Raw genomic sequence first — 19954 nt, forward strand, 5'->3', positions numbered from 1 at the left:
TTACTAACATCACTCAGGAGTCTCGAGAACCTTATATGCAGTTTATTGATAGACTAAAACAGGCTTTGGAACGTCAAGTAGATAATGCGGAAGCTCGGGATATATTGTTAACAAAACTAGCTGTTGAAAATGCTAATGTTGATTGTAAAAGGCTACTGAAGTCTCTTCCCAACCCGAACCCCGCTCTGGTGGAAATGGTGGAAGCATGTAACCGAATCGGTACGGTTGACCACAAGTTTGAAGCTATGGCTGCTGCTTTTGCAGCGATGCGTGGTGTGGGGAATTGCTATGGTTGTGGTAAGCCTGGTCATCTAAAGAGAAATTGTCTTGCTCGGGCTGCGGGGAATAAACAACAACCTCCTGGTCCTGGAGTTTGTCCGATATGTCGGAAAGGGCGTGATTATGCTAATCGATGTCGATCTAAGTATGACTTCCAGGGACAACCGATACAGGGAAACCGACCGTGGAGCGCGGGGCAGCTAATCACTAATAAACCGACAACTTGCTTTCATCAAGCTGCATCCCATCTCTTCATTCGCCGCACTGACCAACTTTTTGTTTGGCTTCAACCACCGCTGGAAACCTGAGTGATTTCCCTCCCATTATGAAGGCAAGATCCATGGTGGATGAAGATCCAGAATCATTCATGCTGGAAGGGACCTCAGGAGGTGTCCAGGCCTACATGCTGCTCAGAGAGCGATCAGTTATGGGGTTGAAGCAAGTAGCTCAGGCTTTCCTTCAAGTGGGGCTTGAAAAGCTCCAAGGATGGACATGTCACAAGCTCTGTGGGACATCTGCTCCACTGCTTGACTGTCTTCATGGGGAAGGACATTGTCTTCCCTTGCTTCAGCTGATGCCCATTGGCCCTCACAGTCCCATCAAGCACAACAGGCAAGAACCTGGCTGCCTTTTCTTGCTGATATGGCCCAAGAAGATATGGGAAGGCTGTTATTAGGTGTCCCCAAAGCCCCCTCTTCTCCTGGCTTTGCACCTTTCAAACAAATAAGGCCAATGGCATCCTGGGCTGCATTAGGAAGAGCACTGCCCAAGGGTTGGTGGAGGTGATCTTTCCTCTCTACTCAGCCCTGCTACAATTTGTCTTGCTGACTTGCCCTTGATTTCTACTTTACCAACGTCACCCATACTTGACTCAAACGTGCCATCCACATTTTCACCACTCCTGCCTTGTCTTTTTGTTCAAAACAAGTCCAGGAGAGCTTTTGCACTATGTTGATCAGAGATCATCTTCCACCTTCCCTTCAACAAAGGCCTTCAAGTAAAGGTCCCTTTCTCTAGTGCTCTAAAGGAGATATCGTTCTCCTTCTAACCTTCATCAGGAGCTTGAGAGAATCTGAGCAAACGACCTTTGTACATGGAGGAGTTAGTGATGAGTGTCACAGAAAAGCTGAGCAGGCCTGTGCTGTGCTCCACGTACCTCTTGGCCTTCAGGCTGGGCTGTGCTGAGTGTGCCCCTGGGTTGCAGAACAAGCCATACTGGAAGAAGAAATCTGCAGGAAGCTGCTGGTGAATGGCCAACCGCACGCCCTTACCTTTGTCTGGGACTGCAGTTACCAACTCCCAAGTGAACATCTCCTCTTAGAACACGAGAAGTGATGACTAGAATGGGTTTCCCTGGCAGAAAGCACTTCAAGAGCTGACAGGAGCGGTGTGGGATAACCCTTCTGCAGGCAGGATCTGCACCACTTGCTGCACCACCCTCCCAACGCTGGAAACTCCGTGTTCCCGGCCTCGGAAGGGACGGAATACAGCTGACACGGTTGTCTCTGTGTGTAGAGAGTTTGCTCTAACCAAGGCCATTTGAAATGACACTTTGTCTCAGAGTCCAAGTGCCTTTCTTACTGCAGCCATAACCAGCTGGGCTGCTGATGGCCCATCCCCCAAGGGAACTGGACACTCCAGGGACCTCAAACTTGCCTTCATGGCCACGTGCCTCCAAGTGGCCTATGAGCTTCTCAGATGTAATGGGTGTCACAATGATAGCCCAGATCATCAGCCTGCGTGTGGCCTCGGTTACTCCTTGGTTAGCGGCTCCTGAATGGGAGAAGGCAGTGACAAAGAGATGCGCAGCAATGGAAGAGATGGCCAAGGACCCTGCAGGTGCCATGAAGGCTCTGCAGGAAGAAGTGTGAGAAATAGCCCCTATAGCTTTTCAAAATGGAATGGCATTAGATATGAAGCTGGCGGCTGAAGGCAGAGTCTGTGCTGTTGTTGATACCAGTTGTTGTGTATATGTAGATCAAAGTGGGAGAATTTCTACAGATATATGTGTTAAAAAAAATAAAAGAACACATCCCAATATTGCTCATGAGTTCCAGAAATTTCACGCCTTCTATGAAATTGAAGACATTTGGAATACGCTGACGTCCTGGTTTCCTGGTTTACAGCTCTGGGTTAAGAAGTTCATCTCTAGATGCCTTTCTCCTCTTTCTCTGTGACCACTCCAATCCATTTTACCTATGTAGCTTCTGCTTTAAGGTTCAGAGAGGAAAAGTTGGACTGTCTTTCAGTAGTGTCTGTAATTTTCCCTATGGGCAACTCTTCAGTTGTGGCAATAGACCTCATGGGGATTTGCTTGAACTAGCAATAATACAGCTGAGAAATGTATTTTTTATTTATTAATTTCTATCCCAGTCCCCTCACCGCCACCACCATCCACCATTCACCATTAGCAATCCCTCTTTTAGTTCTGGTTACACCCCATACTCTAAGGAAATCAGGCAATATTTACTGCCAAGAATTTGCTACATTCAGCTCTAATAGTGAGGCTGGAGAGGTGAGGAGCAAGGCTGTCCACACAGTGTTTAGCTCCAGGGACTGATTTTCCTACCTGTCCGCACCTCCTCAGGAGACACTCTGCATCAATAGCAATTGGGAAAGCCTTCTATCATTTCTCCAAAGTGCTCATTACCTGCCTTTCCCTTTCACTGTACGGCTGAAACTTATCTCATTAAGTGTAGGAGCCAAACTTGAAGACCAGATGTCCCTGATGGAGGAGACAGGGCTTGTCAGGGCGTTCTTCCTCAGCATGAGCCCAGGGTGTCTGTGGTGCTGTGGACTTCAGGTGTTCAGAGGAGACTCAAGAAACCTCTCAAGAACACCAAGTCAGGAGCAAAGCCCACAGTCCCTGGAAGCGTTAACAGGCCCCGCTGAGGCCCATGGCTGAGAAAGCCTCCCCATGGCCTTGTTAGAGCCCATCCTTGGAGGCTGTGAGTGCAGGTAGGCAAAGGCGCTGTGCAGGCAGCTCTGCTGCTGAGCAAAGCCTTGGCTTGCTTGATGAAGCAGAAAGGCCAAGCCATGACCTGCAGCCTGTGGAAGGTCGGTGTAGCCCCTCACAGAGGGCTCAGGGCTCTTGCTGCGGACCATGGAAGGTGGGCATCCAATGCCGAATGGGATTGCTGTGGGAGATGGTGTTAAAGGCTTCCCTAATATCCAGGTAGACAGCACCCACATTGTTTCCCTCACCCACTAGACAGGTCACCTTGTCACAGCAGGAGATCAGGTTCATCAAGCAGGACCCGCCTTTCATAAACCCATCATGGCTGGTCCTGACATCCTGGTTTTCCTGTGCCTCCTGTGTGATGGCGCTCAGGACAATCTGCTACACAACGTTCCCTGGCGCTAAGATCAGGTTGACAGGCCTGTAGTTACCCAGATCCTCCTTCTTACACTTCTTGTAGGTAGGCACCACTCTGAAAAACCTTCAGTGTTCTGGGACCTCTCAGTTAGACAGAACTTTTGATAGTCATCGCTGTGGTGAAACAGTTGAGGAAAAAAGCAATGATTTTCACAGTATTCCTGTATCATGAGATTTCCATAGCCAAGGACACTTTCCAAAGCACTTTGTCCTTCCTGGATATAAGGTTCACCTGCACCACAGGTCTTCTGTGGCTGCAGAGAATTCACTGGTAGCAATGCCCTCTGCTGCCAGCACTGCACAGTCCAGCCCTGCATGTCTCTGGTCCCAAGAACAGCATGGATTGCTCTCCTTAAGGGCATCTCATTTCACCTTTACAGTGCCAACTGCCAACCACCCCAACATGATCTGCAGGAAAACTTCTGCTTGTGTGTGACCTTGGGTACCTGTAGAGGTATTTTTAAAGTACCGAGAAGACATGTTGCCATTGTCCGGGTTAGACAACCCAGGCCTGTTAGTTGAAGCTGCAGAGCAACTTTAAATTGTCCTGGGAACAAGCAGTGTGAGAAAGAAAACAAGCTATGCACGGACAAGAAGCCAGGTGCAGAAGTCCTGGGAACCGCGAAATCAGCACGCTCTCATCGGCACACTCTGATCAGGCGCCTGCAGCATGCGCACCGATCAGTGACACAGACACCCACGTGGCCAGAGACTTTTATCCAATCACCTGTGTGTAAAGTCGGGTGGGCGGTCGGTTTAAGTTATAAATATGACCTGTTTATTTAATAAACTGAGCACGACATGTAGCCATATTGATGTGATTGTCGTGACTTGGCCGACTCTCCACGGGGGACCCTCTTTGTCTTCCCACTGAAAAAACACCCCAGTTACTTGTAATATTATTTAAATGCAGTCATTTTAGTACTGGGGAACACTGCAACAGACTGACAGCATGATAGTCTTAACAGTCCTATCTTGTAGAAATCTTTCTAATTTCTCAGGATGTATTTGGCAGTATTTCTTAGTGTAATAATATCATCTTCAACCTCAGCTTTTGAAAAGGTTTTGGGGAAAAAAAAAAACACACCTGCAACAAAAATAGAAAATTCCAACATGTTTTATGGCAACAGTTTTAAATGAAACTGTTTCAGCATTAAAATTCCATTAGAAGTGGGACAAAACCTCCCAGCATAAAGACAATTATCTAGAGATTCAATTACTGAAACTGCTTGCAATCAGCTTACTTCAGTGGAATATTCTTTTTTCAAGCTTACAAGAAAAAAACATTCTTGAAATGAATCAGAAGTCAACACCAAAGTTTCTCTACATCACAAAGCAATAAGGCAATTTAATATGGTATTAACACATGAAACAGAGGTTAACTATGCTTTTCAAAGATCACTTAAAACAGAACTGAGAAAAATGGGCTGATGATATGTTCTTAGGCTTATGTTCTAAAATTGTCATGTTCCATAGTTTCAGATGAGTCAGCTGAGTAGGAAAGTTGGTTGTCTGGTACTATGCTCGTGCTTCCAGACCTAATCCCATCCATAATTAAAAATAGAGATTATTTGCCAAAATTTGTCAAATCTGAAAACAGTTTTGAGTTTCGTCTTATCTGACTTATTAGCAAAAGCATCTAGGTCCTTCTTTCCTTCCTAATTAAGATGACATGGATAGAAATATTCAATGTTCACTTATGTTGATTCAGAACAAATTAAAATGTAGTAGTATGAGACTCTGCCTTAGCTGTGTTACAAGAGGTCTGGAGCTCAAAGATTTGTACTGCTATACATCAATAAGAAAATAATATCCATCCTTCTGTACTAGCTGATTATTTCTTTAACTAGAAAAAAAAAGTAAGAAAAATCACTTTTCTTCCAAAATGTTAATTCTCTAGGGAATGTTTTTCAACTGTTCTTTGTTACCTTCCTAACAAAACTGAAACTAATTACAGCAACACTTCTTACCACTCACAGATCTAACATGCATATAATCATGGTAAGAACAGTTATTTTCCAGCTTTATAGTATATATGTACATTCCTCTTATGCATTTAGAGGTGGACTTTTTCAGCCCAGGAAGGGTGACTGTACGTAGCGTGTCTGGCCTTCTGCAAATTACAGGCTTGATAATGTAAACTGGTCACTTCCTCAACTAACTGGTAGCTGAACAAAAGCACACATCGATTTAAATTTTCCAGGTGATGAAAAATTCTCCACTTAACCTGGTAAAACCTTCCAGGGATTAAGTGCTGCCTTTACTAACAGTAGTATGTCCTTGGATGGTAGTCAGGGTCAGCACACTGCATGGAAATGCAGCTGTCCTTGCCCTGACATACAGTAGACAAGCTAACAATAACATTTTTGTTCAGCTCTGCAGAATCAGTTTGCAAAATGTGTAATTTAGATCGTTCAGTTGGTAGGGGTTTTTACTATATATATATGTATAAGCAAGGGAAACATAGAAAACTAGGAGGTTATTACAAAAGGTGGGAATGGAGATTAAGCACTGGCAGGAGAAGAGGATTATGAATTTCTGGCAAAGGCCCACCTTCTCGTGTGTAAAATAGGCACATCTCTGGTGTCCCGCAGCAGGGAAGGAGGAAGAAAGCTAGCTGCAGAGAAAGGCACAGCTGTGAGAGAGGCAGACACCAGGGAGTAACTGCCATGGTACATGGCAAATAGGGGCGTGCGGGCTAACAGCAATTTGAGTTCACATGGGTGAAAAAGAAGGAAAGCACTGAGTCCATAACACAAATTAGTAATAAGCTATTTATTCTTGCAGCTCCCATCACCTTTGGCTAATAACAATCTTTGACAGCAAAGTAACGATTAAAGTCCTCAGGACCAAATTTAACCCACTGACCATGAAGTGGCAAATGAATCCGCTCTTGTGGCTGAAGTCAAGAATGGCCAGTGGTACCAAAGGGACCGATGTTTCTGTGCGTTAGTTCTAGGGAATCATGCTCTGCATTTCAGTGATGGACTACGTATTGCTGGCTCTGCCCTGATTTACGGATGATACACTAAAAACCTCACCTGTCCCACCATCAGGTAGTCATGGTCTTCTGGCACTCTCGCTGCACAGGGAGAGAGAAACCCAAATTCATTTCACTGAAGTAATGCAAAAGACAACCTCAGGAATGCCGAGAAGAATTTTTTGTGAAGTGGACATCTTTCTGGATTTTTCAGATTTGCATTCAGTATGCTTTACTTAAGTTTTAGCTGTTTACACTGAGCAACATAATTCTTAATAAATTATTACCGAGGGGGAAAAAAATGCAAAGCCTCTTGGGAAGACGACAGCATGAGCTTACTAGAATCGCAGGCCATTAATTCCTTGGGTAAAGCAACATCCTTCTGCGGTGCTGGATTTAGCTTTGATGACAACATTGACAACATTTCTGCTTCTGGTTTAATTTGAAGTGTGAAACTCTGTTAGCAACCCCGCCCAAACATCATTTTCCTCACTTCAGCTATGCGGAAGAGCAGAGGGATATTACTTTCAGTTTAAAAATAGGAACAGTTTCCCATCAGTTTATTCAATTTTGCCCCCTTTCTGGAACTTACTGCGCTTTTGCGTGCCTTGGTGGTTAGGGGCTGTGCTGTAAACCAAAGCAATAAGGACGACTTTAGTTAAAGAAGAGGTTTGGGTTTGTACCTTCTTGCTAAGAAATCTTACGACAACTCCAAGATAATGTATTTGAGGTCACGAAACACACGGGTGCTCAGTCTTCTCACTACTGTCTTGCTTTGAGGGCAGCCAAGACAGAGGAATGTCATTTTCTTCCGCCGCTGCTGGTGACCTGTGGGCAAGATGCAAGCAGAGAGAGAGATCACCGCACTCTTCCTTCCCCAGCTCCCTGCTCTTCTTTGCCTGTTGGTTCATAGCAGATTCCTGTTCTGCAGCGGTAAGGATGGTTCTGCTGGTTCCTGCAGTCTGCCTGCAGCCACAGCTGACAGCACAAGGCTGGGGAGAGGGCAGATCTGCACCAGTGCAGCTCAGGCACCGCCTCAGAGCTGTGCCAGCGCACAGTGCAAGCACTCGCAGTGACAAAGGTGCCGCTTAAGAGTTCTGGTCTTTGTGAATATAGCTAATCTTGTTCTTTTTATTCTTTCCTCTCTTTTTTCTTCACATACACGCACACCCCCACACCCTCCCTTAGCCAAGTAACATTGTGGTACCCAAAACATCCTGTGGCAATTAGTTCCCCGGTTTCCCTGTGATTAAGTACCTGATTTGATTTCTCCTATTTGAAAACCTCCATTAGCTGTGCTTGCCTCCTTTACACTAACTACAACTTCACTACCTATCTTTTTATACAATAACCGCCCCTCTGAAGATTCCTTCTTCAGCATTTCCTTCCGCTGAAGCTAGTTCTTATCCTCGCTGCTGATTTTCGCTGCCCCATTTTAACCCCACCTGATCTGTTCTGGTGTGGGGATCAGAACTGCACGGGTCTGGGGGGTTTTAGGGCAAATGTGACACAATTCCCGATTTGTTCCGCGTTCCTCTGCGCTCCTGATAAATTTGCTTTTCCTTTTGTGAACTGCCAGTGGTTTTTAAGCCGACACTTTGCAACACCTGCTCTGCCAGCAGCATTCCTCCCGGCGGGGTAAGCACCAGCCCGGTGCACCCCCGGCACACGGAGCAGCTCCCCAGCCCCCCGCTGCCCGCGTCCCCCTCTGTCCCCCCCGTCCCGTCCGTCCCCGCCGCCCGCACCCCGCGGCAGCCGCGGCAGCCCGGGCAGGTCCGGCTGCTCAGCAGAACCCGCCCCTGCCCCGCCCTTCCCGAGATCGCCCCTCCCTGGGATTGATGTGTCACGTGGTCCTGCGGTCCCGCCCTTTTCCCGCGCGCGGTCCTGGGGCGGCGGGCAGCCATGGCGGGGCGCGGGGCTGCGGGACGCGTGCTCCCTGCTCTGCCCCGCCTGCAGCCGCCTTCCACGGCCCGGCGCCCACCCGCGCCGTGGTTCAAGGACCTCCAGGCTGCCGCCGGGACGGCTGCGGGCTGGCGGCGGGGCCGCCCCGAGCGGCAACTTTCGGCCCCGGGCCTCAGCCGCCCGGTCGCTCACGGAAGCTACGGGAGATGCTGGTGGCAGTGGAGCTGAGGGGCCGGCGGGGTGAGGGGACCGGCGGGGCGGAGGGGATGGCTGAGGGACATGGTGGGGGTTGAGGGACATGGCCCGGCTGAGGGGACTTGGGGAGCTGAATGGACGGGGGGAGTGAGGGGGGCGGCGGGGCTGAGGGCACCCGGCGAGCTGAGGGGGGCGGCGGGGCTGAGGGCACCCGGCGAGCTGAGGGGGGCGGCGGGGCTGAGGGCGCCGGCGAGCTGAGGGGGGCGGCGAGCTGAGGGGGGCGGCGGGGCTGAGGGGGGCGGCGGGGCTGAGGGGGGCGGCGGGGCTGAGGGGGGCGGCGGGGCTGAGGGGGGCGGCGAGCTGAGGGGGGCGGCGGGGCTGAGGGGGGCGGCGGGGCTGAGGGGGGGCGGGGCTGCGGCCGTGCCATGCCGAGGGACCGGGGCGCTGCGCGGACCAGGGCCGCGGCGGGGCTGAGGGCCGGGGGCCGCGCGCGGCGGGCGTCGCAGCAGCCCGTCCCCGTCAGTGCCGACACCTTCCCCGCCAGACTGTGGCGGCTGGTCAACAGCCCGCGCTGCCGCTCCGTTCGCTGGGATGCCTCCGGCCAGGGGCTGCTCATCAACCAGCCGCTCTTTGGGTGCGAGCTGCTGGGCACCGGGCTGGCCGTCGCCGCGCAGCTGGGTGGCCGTGGGGCAGCGGCAGCCGCCGGTTTCTTCAAGACCAAGAACTTCAGCAGCTTCATCCGACAGCTCAATCTCTACGGCTTCTGCAAGGTGGGGATGTTGCTGGGGAGCAGTGTGGTGGGGGCCGGGCCCAGAGGGTGGGCAAGGCAACGGTGGCAACTGCACCGGGTCCCTGCATCACTTCCGCAGCCCCCACTTTTGCCGTGACCGCCACAAACTCCTCGTCCACCTGAAGCGCCTGACGAAAGGCAACAAGGCGAAGATGGCAGCGGGCCTGGATGTGACCAGCCGCCCACCTAACCGCTTCCAGCGCTTGCTTGGCATGCCACTGGCCAGGCAACTGCTGCTTCCGCCCTCGACGCTCAGCAATGCCAACAGGCCTGGTGAGTCGGAGTGGGCCGTGTGGGGCCTTGGTGGGTTTTTGAGAAGCGCTGGGTGGCATGGGTTTTGAAAATCAGCACTCTCCTGAGGGAGAAGGGTTACCTGTCCTTGCCGGTGGCATCTCAGTTCACCTGGTATAGGGAAGCTGTTGTTGTTTATGCAGGTAGATCTGCTGCCAGTAAGCATGAGTAGCATGGTTCACATGTATTTCAGGCTGCCTGTAGACTATAGTACAGTCTCCATTGCGTGCTACACTGAGAACACCCTTGCCTGATCTCTGTGGAGCTGGCACAGCTCTACCAGATGAACGTTACTGCTTCTTGCCCGTCGGTAAGGATGCCCATCAGTAGGGGTGCTTAATAAGCTGTCATTAAATGTGTGCGAAACAGTGAGTCATGTGAAGTGATCACTAGAGCATCCTGTTAGTTTTGTGCAAAGGAAGCAAGACCTGGTAGTAAGATTTTTGTCAGTTGTCTCCTGAAAAAGAATTCACAAGCTATGCAGTTTTTAAAACGGATTGCACGAGTAGGTGAGAGCTAATTAGAAAATAATACTGCTGAAAAGCCCTAGAACGTGTTTTCTTTCTTTCTAACGCTCTTTGGGAGGATCTGAGTTTTCCCAAGACAAGTCTGAGCCCTCAGGATTATTCCACACGTTTTGTGTCGGCCCGAAAGCTTTGTAGCTGGCGCTGTGTAAGGAAGGTGTGAATATCTTGCTCTGCAGTGCTCTTGGGCTGCTCTAACTGTGGGCTGCTGCCAGAAGAGCACTCCTGCTTCCCATTCCCTTGGTGGCGTGTTAACTGTCATCTTCCTTGCAGCTGATACAGCAACGTGTTGGTTCAGCGCAGTGATCGGAGAAGACTTTAACAGCCTTTTTGTGGCTGGCTCTTGGACCCGGGTGATGCACCCCATGGGTGCAGAGCTGTAAGGCGCGGTGTAGGAGGAGCGACAGGACTGTGCGACCAGGAGAAGGGGAGAAGCAGTTGACGGTACTGCTCTCTGCAGCACCGGCTGGCATTTAGAGCAGAGTAGGGTATCACCGTACTCTTGGTTACTGTGTCAGGGTAGGAACTGTCATCTAATTCAAGTGGTGTTTTCCGTGATGTGTGTGGAACTGCACGTGCAATACCAAGAAAACAAAATGAAGCATCGGAGAAGGGATGGAACTTATTTCAGTAGGGAGGCTAGGAAGCATTTAAATTAATGATTTGATGTGAACGTTGTTAACGCTAAGATGAGTCATTGCAGACTTCAATGACAGGTGGTTTGTCTGATGTAAGGCAGACCACTGGTAAAGGAAATTATTAGAAAGAGACGACTTGTTCATTTTTTGTCCTGTTTTGATGGCTGCAGTTTCAGAGTTTTTGCTCTAGGAGTTTCATTTTCTAGAAAGACAGAACAAGGAAAACATTGGGGTTTCTATGCAGTCAAGTTCTGACAGGCTGACAATGCGCTGTTGCGCTCTGTACTGACTATTTAGGGACACGTCTTTGCTGTAAATGTGAGGTAATTTGATAGATAAGAGATACCTTTGTTTGCAAAGCGTCAGTCTGTTCCCAATGTCTTGCAGCATGTAACGCTGTGTTAAACATTCAGGAACAATTCCTGTACAGCAACGGGAGGTGGGTAACTTGGCATCCTGTGGTGTCTTGTGTATGTGTTAGAACTAGATAATCTTCATGTCCCTATCCAAAGGTGAAATATAAACAAAAGGATTTTCATACCCCTGTTCCTTCTCTCTGTTTATAAATGGTGAAAGTACTGAACAGGAAATAAACAGTCTTATGCATTAAGTCTTAGCAAATCTTCAGGGTCAGCTGGTATTTATTTAGTGATTCTTAATGGTTAAATGTGAACTTGCAGAATAATGACTGTATGTTACTGATTTCTTGAATTAGCTTCCATCAGAGGAGTGCCAGAGGTAAATGTGAGGCTATTTTTTAAAAAAAGTCCTTTTGAGTGAGAATTGGAAACTACAGGTCTGAGAAAGCCTGGCTTCTAGATCAACCCTATTGATGTGAACCATCCTGAAACTTGTAATTCTCCTGGCTAAATGCAATCCTGCAGGGGAGTCACAAATGCAGTAGTTCTTAGAGAAATCAATGAGCACAGGCGTTCGGGGTGTTACTGTCAGTGTTTCAAGAAAGCCACCAAAACAGAAATCGAGCTGTCATGGTATAAAAGCAAATACCATTTCATGAAACAGTAACTGTCTGAGAGATGAAACTGTAAAATAATAGAGAAGAATAAAAGGACTATCTAGGAAATAACAAAATGGCAAAGTCTGGGATATTTTAGTCTGCACCGAACTAGTTGAGCTGACTGAGAAAAAATGGGCTTTGAATTTTTTTTTCTTGACCAAATAAATGACTTGTCATAAACTACTTGCAAAGTCCTTTGGAGGATTTTGACATTGCCCTTCCCTTAGCTGTTTGTGAGCTGTCAGTAGTGGAGTTTGGTAAAATCTTGCTTTATGATGTCCCTTTCTTAAAATGTATTGTCTGATTTAACACACAGTACTTTCAAAATTGCTTTTGTTTGGTTTAGTAAGTTACTACACTTTCCGATGTATGGCACATTTCTAAATATGGGTAACTCATTACTGCCAGTTTAAGGAGATTGAATGCTACGCAGACACCTGTGTTGGCGCTTCACTCGTGTGCCACACAGCAGTTACTGCATGCTCGGGTCTAAGAGTACAGTCTCCTTTCTGGGTTAAGTATGCTGGAGCAAAGGTAGTCTTCCCAAATAATGTTGCAGAGCCTTGGCTCCTCATATTGCCTTTCTTTGCCTGTGAAAACTCCTTTCCTTAACACTTGTTTCACTTTAATTTGTACCCACTGCAGGACTGCTGACTGTAGGGCAGTTTCATCAACTTTACGGTCAAGGTGTTTTCCCTCCGTACTCCTACACGGCAACCTCGTGCCGAGCCCCCAGCACTTCACCAGCACAAAGATTAGATCCGACTGCAGTCCCTTCCACTTGGATCCAGCAGGGACCACTTGGGTTGCTGCCAGGGCAAGGGGCTTCCCCAGCTTTTCCAGATAAAGGGGCTGCCTTTCCGGTACTCCAGACGCTTCCAATGGGAGCCACGTACACACTCCAGCCTGTGGCTTCTCTTCCGCCACTTCAGCAAGGGACTCAAAGCGTTGCCGCATCCATTGCAAATTGTAGCAGCTCTGCATCTTCAGTGCCATACTCACAAGCCTGCTATCCAACAGGTATGGAAAAAAAATTCTGTATTTGCTTTTCAAAAATAGATTTTAAAGTGAGACTATTTTTCTATAATACTCTGCCATGTGTGTATCTCAAGTGAGAATTGGAAAGTGTCCAGTCTAAAAGGAAGATGGACCTTTAAAGCAAAAGGAGTTTCTGTTTGCTGTTTGTGTCCTTCCTCCAGATTTTGTTTGTCCCCTTGTGATTTTCTGGATAGCCTTTCTGTTGAGGTGAAAGGGTGAGGAGAAAAACATCTGTCCATAATGTCGGTGTGAGGCTAACTTTCATTTTTGTTTTTTCAATTAAGCAAAACTTGGACAATGATATTAAAGCACTGAGACCTTGTTAAGAAGTAGTATCCTAGGCCGTGGTCTCATGTTTTTCCAGGTCAAGGTTTTAAACCTTAAAGATCAGTCAAACGTATTGTGTAGAACAGGGGTCCTCAAACTTTCTAAACAGGGGCCGGCGCGTGGATTAGGTGGCAGGAAGTCATCTGTGGCTGCTTGGTTTCCCCCTCCAACCCCCGGCAGGGTGGTGGTGATGTGGTGGTTCTGTAAATACGGGGGGGCGGATTGAGGACCCTGGGGGGCCATATCTGGCCCACGGGTCGTAGTTTGAGGACTCCTGGTGTAGAATATTTCATTCTGCTCGTACTATTTTTGTATCCAAATTTTTTTTCTTGCTTAGCTTCTTTATGTTGTATTTTTTTATGCACTGAAGACTAGAAAGTACAAAAGTCTTGGCTTCTTTCTTTTTTTGAAATTATTTCTGCCACAATTGTCAGTCTCACTTAATCACTTGATTACAAAATAAATCAGTCTCACTGAAGTGCTTTTATTCTTCAGAAGAGGAGTTGAAGCAAATTACTGTTCTTTTCCTTGCCCTTACCTTGAATTGGAAAAATCACATGATGGGTTTTTTTCTGGGGAGTGGTGGTCTATTTGTTGTTGTTTTGTGGTGTTTTTGTTCAGTTTCCCTAAAACTTCTGAAATTCAGAACAGTGACCCTTTCCTTGAACAAACTAAAGCTCAGTTATTATTCTTTCCTTCTGCCTGCTCCTCCTTTGGCAGCCACACCTTCACAAAGACAGCTATCTATCCCTGTTTAGAAATCCTACACAGTGAAATCATTACATCTTTTGTGCATCTCTTCTGAGACCTCTGCTGAGAACATTTCAGACAATAATCACTAGTTTCCATAACGTCATTTTTGTCAAGGAAGTGTTCTGAGGAGCTGGGCATTTCTTGTAGACACATGTAAATGTTTAAGAGACAGGCAGTTTCTGCCACGTGCTCCTTGCCTTGTGCCCCTTATGCAAAGATTACTGTGGTGGCCAAAGTGTGGAGCCTGCCTTACCAGCTGCTAACTATTAAGTCTTCTCCCAGGAGCAGGTGTCCTGAGAATCACAGAATGGTTTGGGTTGGAAGGGACCTTAAAGATCAGCAAGTTCCCACCCCCCTGCTGTGGGCAGGGACACCTCCTATTAGACCAGGTTGCTCCAAGCCTCATCCAGAATACTTGCTTCATTAAGGTGGGAGGTGGTCCCCGCTTTGTGTTTCTGTTGGTTACAGAGCATAGGCTGAAACTCATCATGATGAGTGGTAGTTGTCTCTATCTCAGCTAAGGCCCCAGCCCTCTTCCGTAGTCAAGGGAAGGAAAGGGGCGTCTCGGGTGCGATTCACATTGCTCGGTTTAGAGTTTGTCTTGGGGTAAGATTACTGGTGTCCTGGAAGTGCCTGTTTTGAAGTACTGCCTGTAGGGGAGCTGAGGGAGACCAGCGCAGATTTAGACATGAATATGTAGATCTCTCTCACTGGATGACGCTCGTTGCTTTAAGTTTAAAGGATAACTTGGCTATGTTGCTCAGGTTGAATCTTCTGGGGTGGGAGGTGGGTGTGAGAATGCGGTGAAAACATACCAAATTTTGCAAGGTGTAATCAAAACTAAAATACAGAAACTTAGGGAATCTGAGGCATTTGAAAACTCCAGTGAATTAATTAGTGTTTCTGAGAGTGTAAGTGACATTTCACTGGAGTATGATAAATCTTTTAATTTTCACTGTCACTTAGGACTGTCTCAGTGGTTTTACTTCTGTGCCTGTGTATCTCTTAATCTCTCCGTTATCCTTTCTTCTGTATATTATAAGATACAGCATGCTGAAAGCGTGTTTCTTCATATGTCCACATGAAAAAGTCTGGTTTCCTTCATCATGAGAGCATAGCAGCAAGATTAGTTTGTTTGGAAAGTGATAGTTAACCTTAAGATACATATTTAATAAGTGAGAGAACTGAAGAATGTATGTTCAATCTTATTCTTGACTCTTTTCATTTCACTTTTGAAGTCCCATTAAATGAAATCAAAGTAGAACTTTCTGAAAAGATTTCTTTTTATGTGTATTCAAACTTGTTAACTTCCGTGACAAAAAGTTTTCCCTGGTTTTTCATTATGATTCTTATTGAAAAGTCAGTAAAATAAAATATGCTCGTCTAAGTCTTTTTTTCCCCACTAGCCTTAGACCAGAATTATTGTAAGGATTTAGTTCTGTTTACTTTCGGCTATCTGCAAAACCTTTGACAGTAGTAGAATCGGGTCAAAGAAATGCGTTGAAGCTTCATTATCTGAGAGTGTCTAATAATGAAAAATCAGTCATGGAGACCATGTGAGACATTATTAGTTATTGGTGCCACCTGACAGCACAAGTCCAATCACACCTTTTGCATACATCTGTGCCTGTAGGGTTCATTTACATATGAAAACCTTTCTGGTGAGTGGTAGTTCAGGAGTAGTCATGATATTCTTCGGAATGATACACTCTTGGTTAAGATAATTCATTTTCTTTGTAAGTCTTAAAATTCACATGGTCACAAGTGTGTATGAACACCTAGGCTCAGCTATGTGAATACACTTTTTGTGGTGTATTGTGACAAGAAACTCAAGCAGCCAAATCAGAGAGGTGATATTAAGACACAAAAGACTGATTATGAAGTTTCTGCATGTATGTGTGTGTTTTATCAATTTTACAATATATATTTTTAATATATCTATACATATCTTAAAATAAGTATTTTTAAGATTAAGAAATTGGTCTTAAAATCACTTGGAAGGTAACAATAAATTTCTGGAATTTCACTTACTGTGTGATTATTGAAATGTTTAATCAAAGTAAGCTATAGAACTCTGCACACCAGACACAGGTTCCGGCAGTCTGATAGCTGTGTTTTGAATTCTTGCAGCCACACCACAGAGCTGTTCAGCAGCAGCCCACACAGATCCTCTGGCTGGCTGTGCTGGTCCTACTGCTTCAGCGTGCACCCACGACAGCTTTGTCCAGGTGAGCGTAGCCTACTGAAAGGAGGTGAAAGCGAAGGAGACTGTATGAATGAACTGCAGGTTTATACACTTGTGAAATTCAGGATAAAAATTTGAAAATTGATCTGCTTGATAAAGTGAAAGTGATGTGGTTTACAAATACCTATTTCAAAGAACCACTGAATGTTAAACGGGTAGTTTTGTAATTCAGGTTAGGTTTCAGGGTAGCAGCATAGCGGGTGTCCTCATCAGTGGAGTGTTTTTTTGCTTGACTTCACCAGAATCACTTTTAGTTAATGAGCCTGCATTTGTCTTGGAAGAATGTTCTTGCCTGGACAAAAAGAGATTCTTTAATATTATGAAAATAGTGAGAAGCAGCTCCACTTCTTTGTCCCGGACAGCTTCCTGCAGTCCTGAGTTTCATTTGTTGAACGAGAAAAACTAAGGTGACTTTTTGGAATGAGCCCCACCTCAGAGATCTCTTATTAAAGATAACTCCAGTACTTCCTGTAAATGCGTTATGTAATTCTAGTGGAAACTGCACCTTATTTGGAGGGCCTGGCTTATCAGGTATCGGAAGATCTGAAGGAAGAATGCAAGGGCTTCCTTTTCTATTACAGCATAACGCATATACTTTTTTCCCCCCTCCCAGAGGACAAGCGTAGCAAGTTATGCTTATGTGTGTTGAAAAAGGGTTGACCTACCCAAGCTTGATCATCCAGTTTCCTGTCTTGCAAATTTCAACCTTTGTCTTCTATTCATGAGGTTTTTTTGAAAAAAATAAGCTTATCCAAGATGGGCAGGTTATGGCCAGGGTAACACGTTAGTGTAAGGCTATAAATAGCCAACAGCCAGTCATGCCGTCGATATTGTAGTATTTATTTTTCGCACAGTGCATCTTTGTCCTCTCACTTTGATCGTGAGCTGCTTTTTTCATCCAGGACGTGAGGATCCGTCTGAGCGATGGGAAGTCACAATGAAATAGCTTATCTCGGAAGGCCGAGATCAATGGGATAGTAAACCATTCCAAAGGAGTTGTCAAAGGTGGTGTTGTGGCTAGATTGAAGGATAATATACAGTGTCCAAAGGGTCTAGTAAAAATCAGTTGTTTGGAGAAGCAAGTCCGTGGGCAGTGTGTGGAGTCAGAAGAGCTTTAGGCCACTTGCTAGTGGTTGCTTTGTTTCCTGGAAACCCCCAGCAAAAAGCTGCCGAGCATCTGGGCAGAGACTGCGGGAAGGCGATCCTCTGCATGAGAAGGCCAAAGGCGAGCAGTGCCCTGTATCAGTTCCACCAGGTCAGTAACCGGCTGTCTCTGAGCAGGGTAACACAGCTATCGTACCGCGTGGATCAACGGGACTTCTAGAGATTTCTGAGTCTTCGCATAGCATAAGTCATTTCTCCTGGAACGTGGTGACAGGCTGTGCAGGTGGTACAGAAGACAGCAGTTTGCCTGCGGTTCTTGCTGAGCTGTGGGGAATAATCAGTTTGCCTTTTGTGTGTTCTGGGGCATATACTTCCCCAAACTTCTGCTGGGGGATGGGGCAAGCTGCAGTATTGAGCATCCTGCCCTGCTGGTGTGTCGATCATCCATCAGTAACCACTTGCACAAATCCTCAAAAGCGGTAAAATTCATCAGCTCTGGCTGACTAAGCATTTTTATTGTTCTTCACAAAAAATAGAACTATTGCATGGTATATTTCCTATCGTTCCACTCAATACCTTCCACCAGTTGCAGGAATTCAGTGCAATGCTGTTGAAGCGTGGTTTGCGGGGTGTTTTAGGCTGTTTGGTCCCGCTGTGTGCTGCTAGGTAGGAGTGGCAAAGCCTATACGAAACTGCTGGACCAGTCCCGAAGACAGTGAACCCTATCAGCGCGCTAGTAGTCAGCAAGCTGGTTACCAGCCCCGTTTCTGTTGGATCCAGATGGTGCTTTGTGGTCTCAGAAAGAAAAGCTGGCACTCTTGGACAAGGAAGCTTAAACCTTGTGCTGTTCCTTACTGGGTCTTGCAGAGAGCATCACTTTTTAAGTTTAGGAGAGATTAAGACAGGTGGAGCTTCTGGGTCTTGGAGGCCAGCTGCTGGGCTTGTACAGTACGCACCTGAGCTGCTGAAAGTGTTAGGTGACCCTGACTGGAACACGGGCAGACCAGGCCGGTAACTAACTGGTTGGTTGGCTGCAGTTTGCTCTCCAGAAAAAGCTACAGAGAATTACTGCGTGGAATGGCAAGGGGACATAGGTGGTTATACCCAGACATGGTGGCTGATGATGGTGTATCTCACCAGGTTTCTGAAATCGGGGTTTCAGAGGTTTGTATTACACTCTCATCACAGTTGGTTACAAAACAGGGAGCTCGGGTACAACTTCTTGCCCATTTTTCATTTGGGATCTCTTAAGTGGGGTTTGGATTAGTGTGATGAATCAGTATCCTTGGGTAGGAATGAGTCTTTTGAGAGGCCTCCTGCTATCTTCTGCAACAGCAGTGCTGGCAGCTCACAACCATTAGCTCAATACTTCCCCGCTGCTTTATCATAGATGTGAACTGAGGCTACATGTTGGATTTCAGGGATTATTTTTTTTTTCCTGCCCTCACCTCATTTTGTTTTGTTTTGTTTTTTTTTTTTTTTTATAATAGCAGCCCTGCTGTTTGATTATTGCTATATTACCATGGTTATTAAGCTGTCAGTATTTCCTTGTGGAACTGAAGCAAGAGGTAACAGGAAATGGAGGAAATGAACGTGCAAGAAAAAAGAAGAAAAACTTTCTGACCTTAAAAGCAAACTACTTAGGACTGCTTTTATTTGTAATAAGGAATGATAATCAGCCATGTTATTTCAAAAAGAAATCAAGTCTGAACTAATTCCGATTTCCCAAGCGCTCAAGCCAGATTTGTGTAGTACTAGCAGTCCCTGAAAGTCCCATGTAACTCTGTTAAACATTCAGGAACAATTCCTGCACAGCTTCACTTCACCCGCTTCAGCACTTCCTGGACCATGGTCTCAGCCATCTCTTGAAGCTCCTGGTCTTCTGCCACCATAGTTCAGCAGCCTAGGCGGTGTGCTCTTAGATGCTTTTTGTCCGGCAGGCTTGGAATGCTAAAATGGGGAACAGCTGATGAGTCAGTGTGTTCCTTCACCTCGATTTGCTTTCCTCTTCCTCCCAAGACCCACGTCCAGACAAGTCCCTAGCAGTCAAGCTTGAAAAAATCTGGTTTCTCTGTACGCCACCTGGCACACGCAGGTTTTGAGAGCACAGAAGGAAACGATCCTTTTCCTTGCATGACCTGGCTGTAAGCTGCCAGCCCAAGGAAGTGTTCTTGGGACAGGAGGCGCTCTGAAAGTCCACCGCAGGCTGCCAGCCTCATGCAAAGTGGGGAAGAAGTCACGAGTCGAGAACAGAGCCTGGCAGCAGCCCAAAGTTGTCCTCTCCCATCAAATGCTCTTTTGCAGCTTGACAGCTTGACTGTCATGGCAGAAGGAGCCGAAGCCTTCACCCTGGCACAGATACCACCCCACACTATGCAGAAACGCTTCTAGAGAGGCTCTTGCAGGGCATGGAGCCAGGCAGCTTTTAATGGGCACCCTGCTAAGGAGAACCGGGCAACAGCAGGCTCTCCACTAAGCTGATCAAAGACCTCCT

At 46.8% G+C, this 19954-nt stretch overlaps 1 protein-coding gene across 1 annotated transcript; it reads left to right on the forward strand.

Moving 5' to 3' along the window:
* Positions 1-8473: 8473 nt before the first annotated feature.
* Positions 8474-18938, forward strand: LOC308058078 (heat shock factor protein 5-like; the record flags this gene model as incomplete). The annotated part of the gene is made up of 5 exons (XM_080412085.1): positions 8474-8777; positions 9277-9795; positions 12639-13013; positions 16242-16339; positions 16599-18938. The coding sequence occupies 5 exons, from the start codon at positions 8474-8476 to the stop codon at positions 16608-16610; spliced, it is 1308 nt and encodes a 435-aa protein (XP_080268211.1). The 3' UTR covers positions 16611-18938.
* Between the last annotated feature and the right edge of the window lie 1016 nt (positions 18939-19954).

This window comes from Falco punctatus, assembly GCF_963210335.1.
Source record: "Falco punctatus genome assembly, contig: scaffold_23, whole genome shotgun sequence".
In the NCBI taxonomy this organism is placed as follows: domain Eukaryota; kingdom Metazoa; phylum Chordata; class Aves; order Falconiformes; family Falconidae; genus Falco; species Falco punctatus.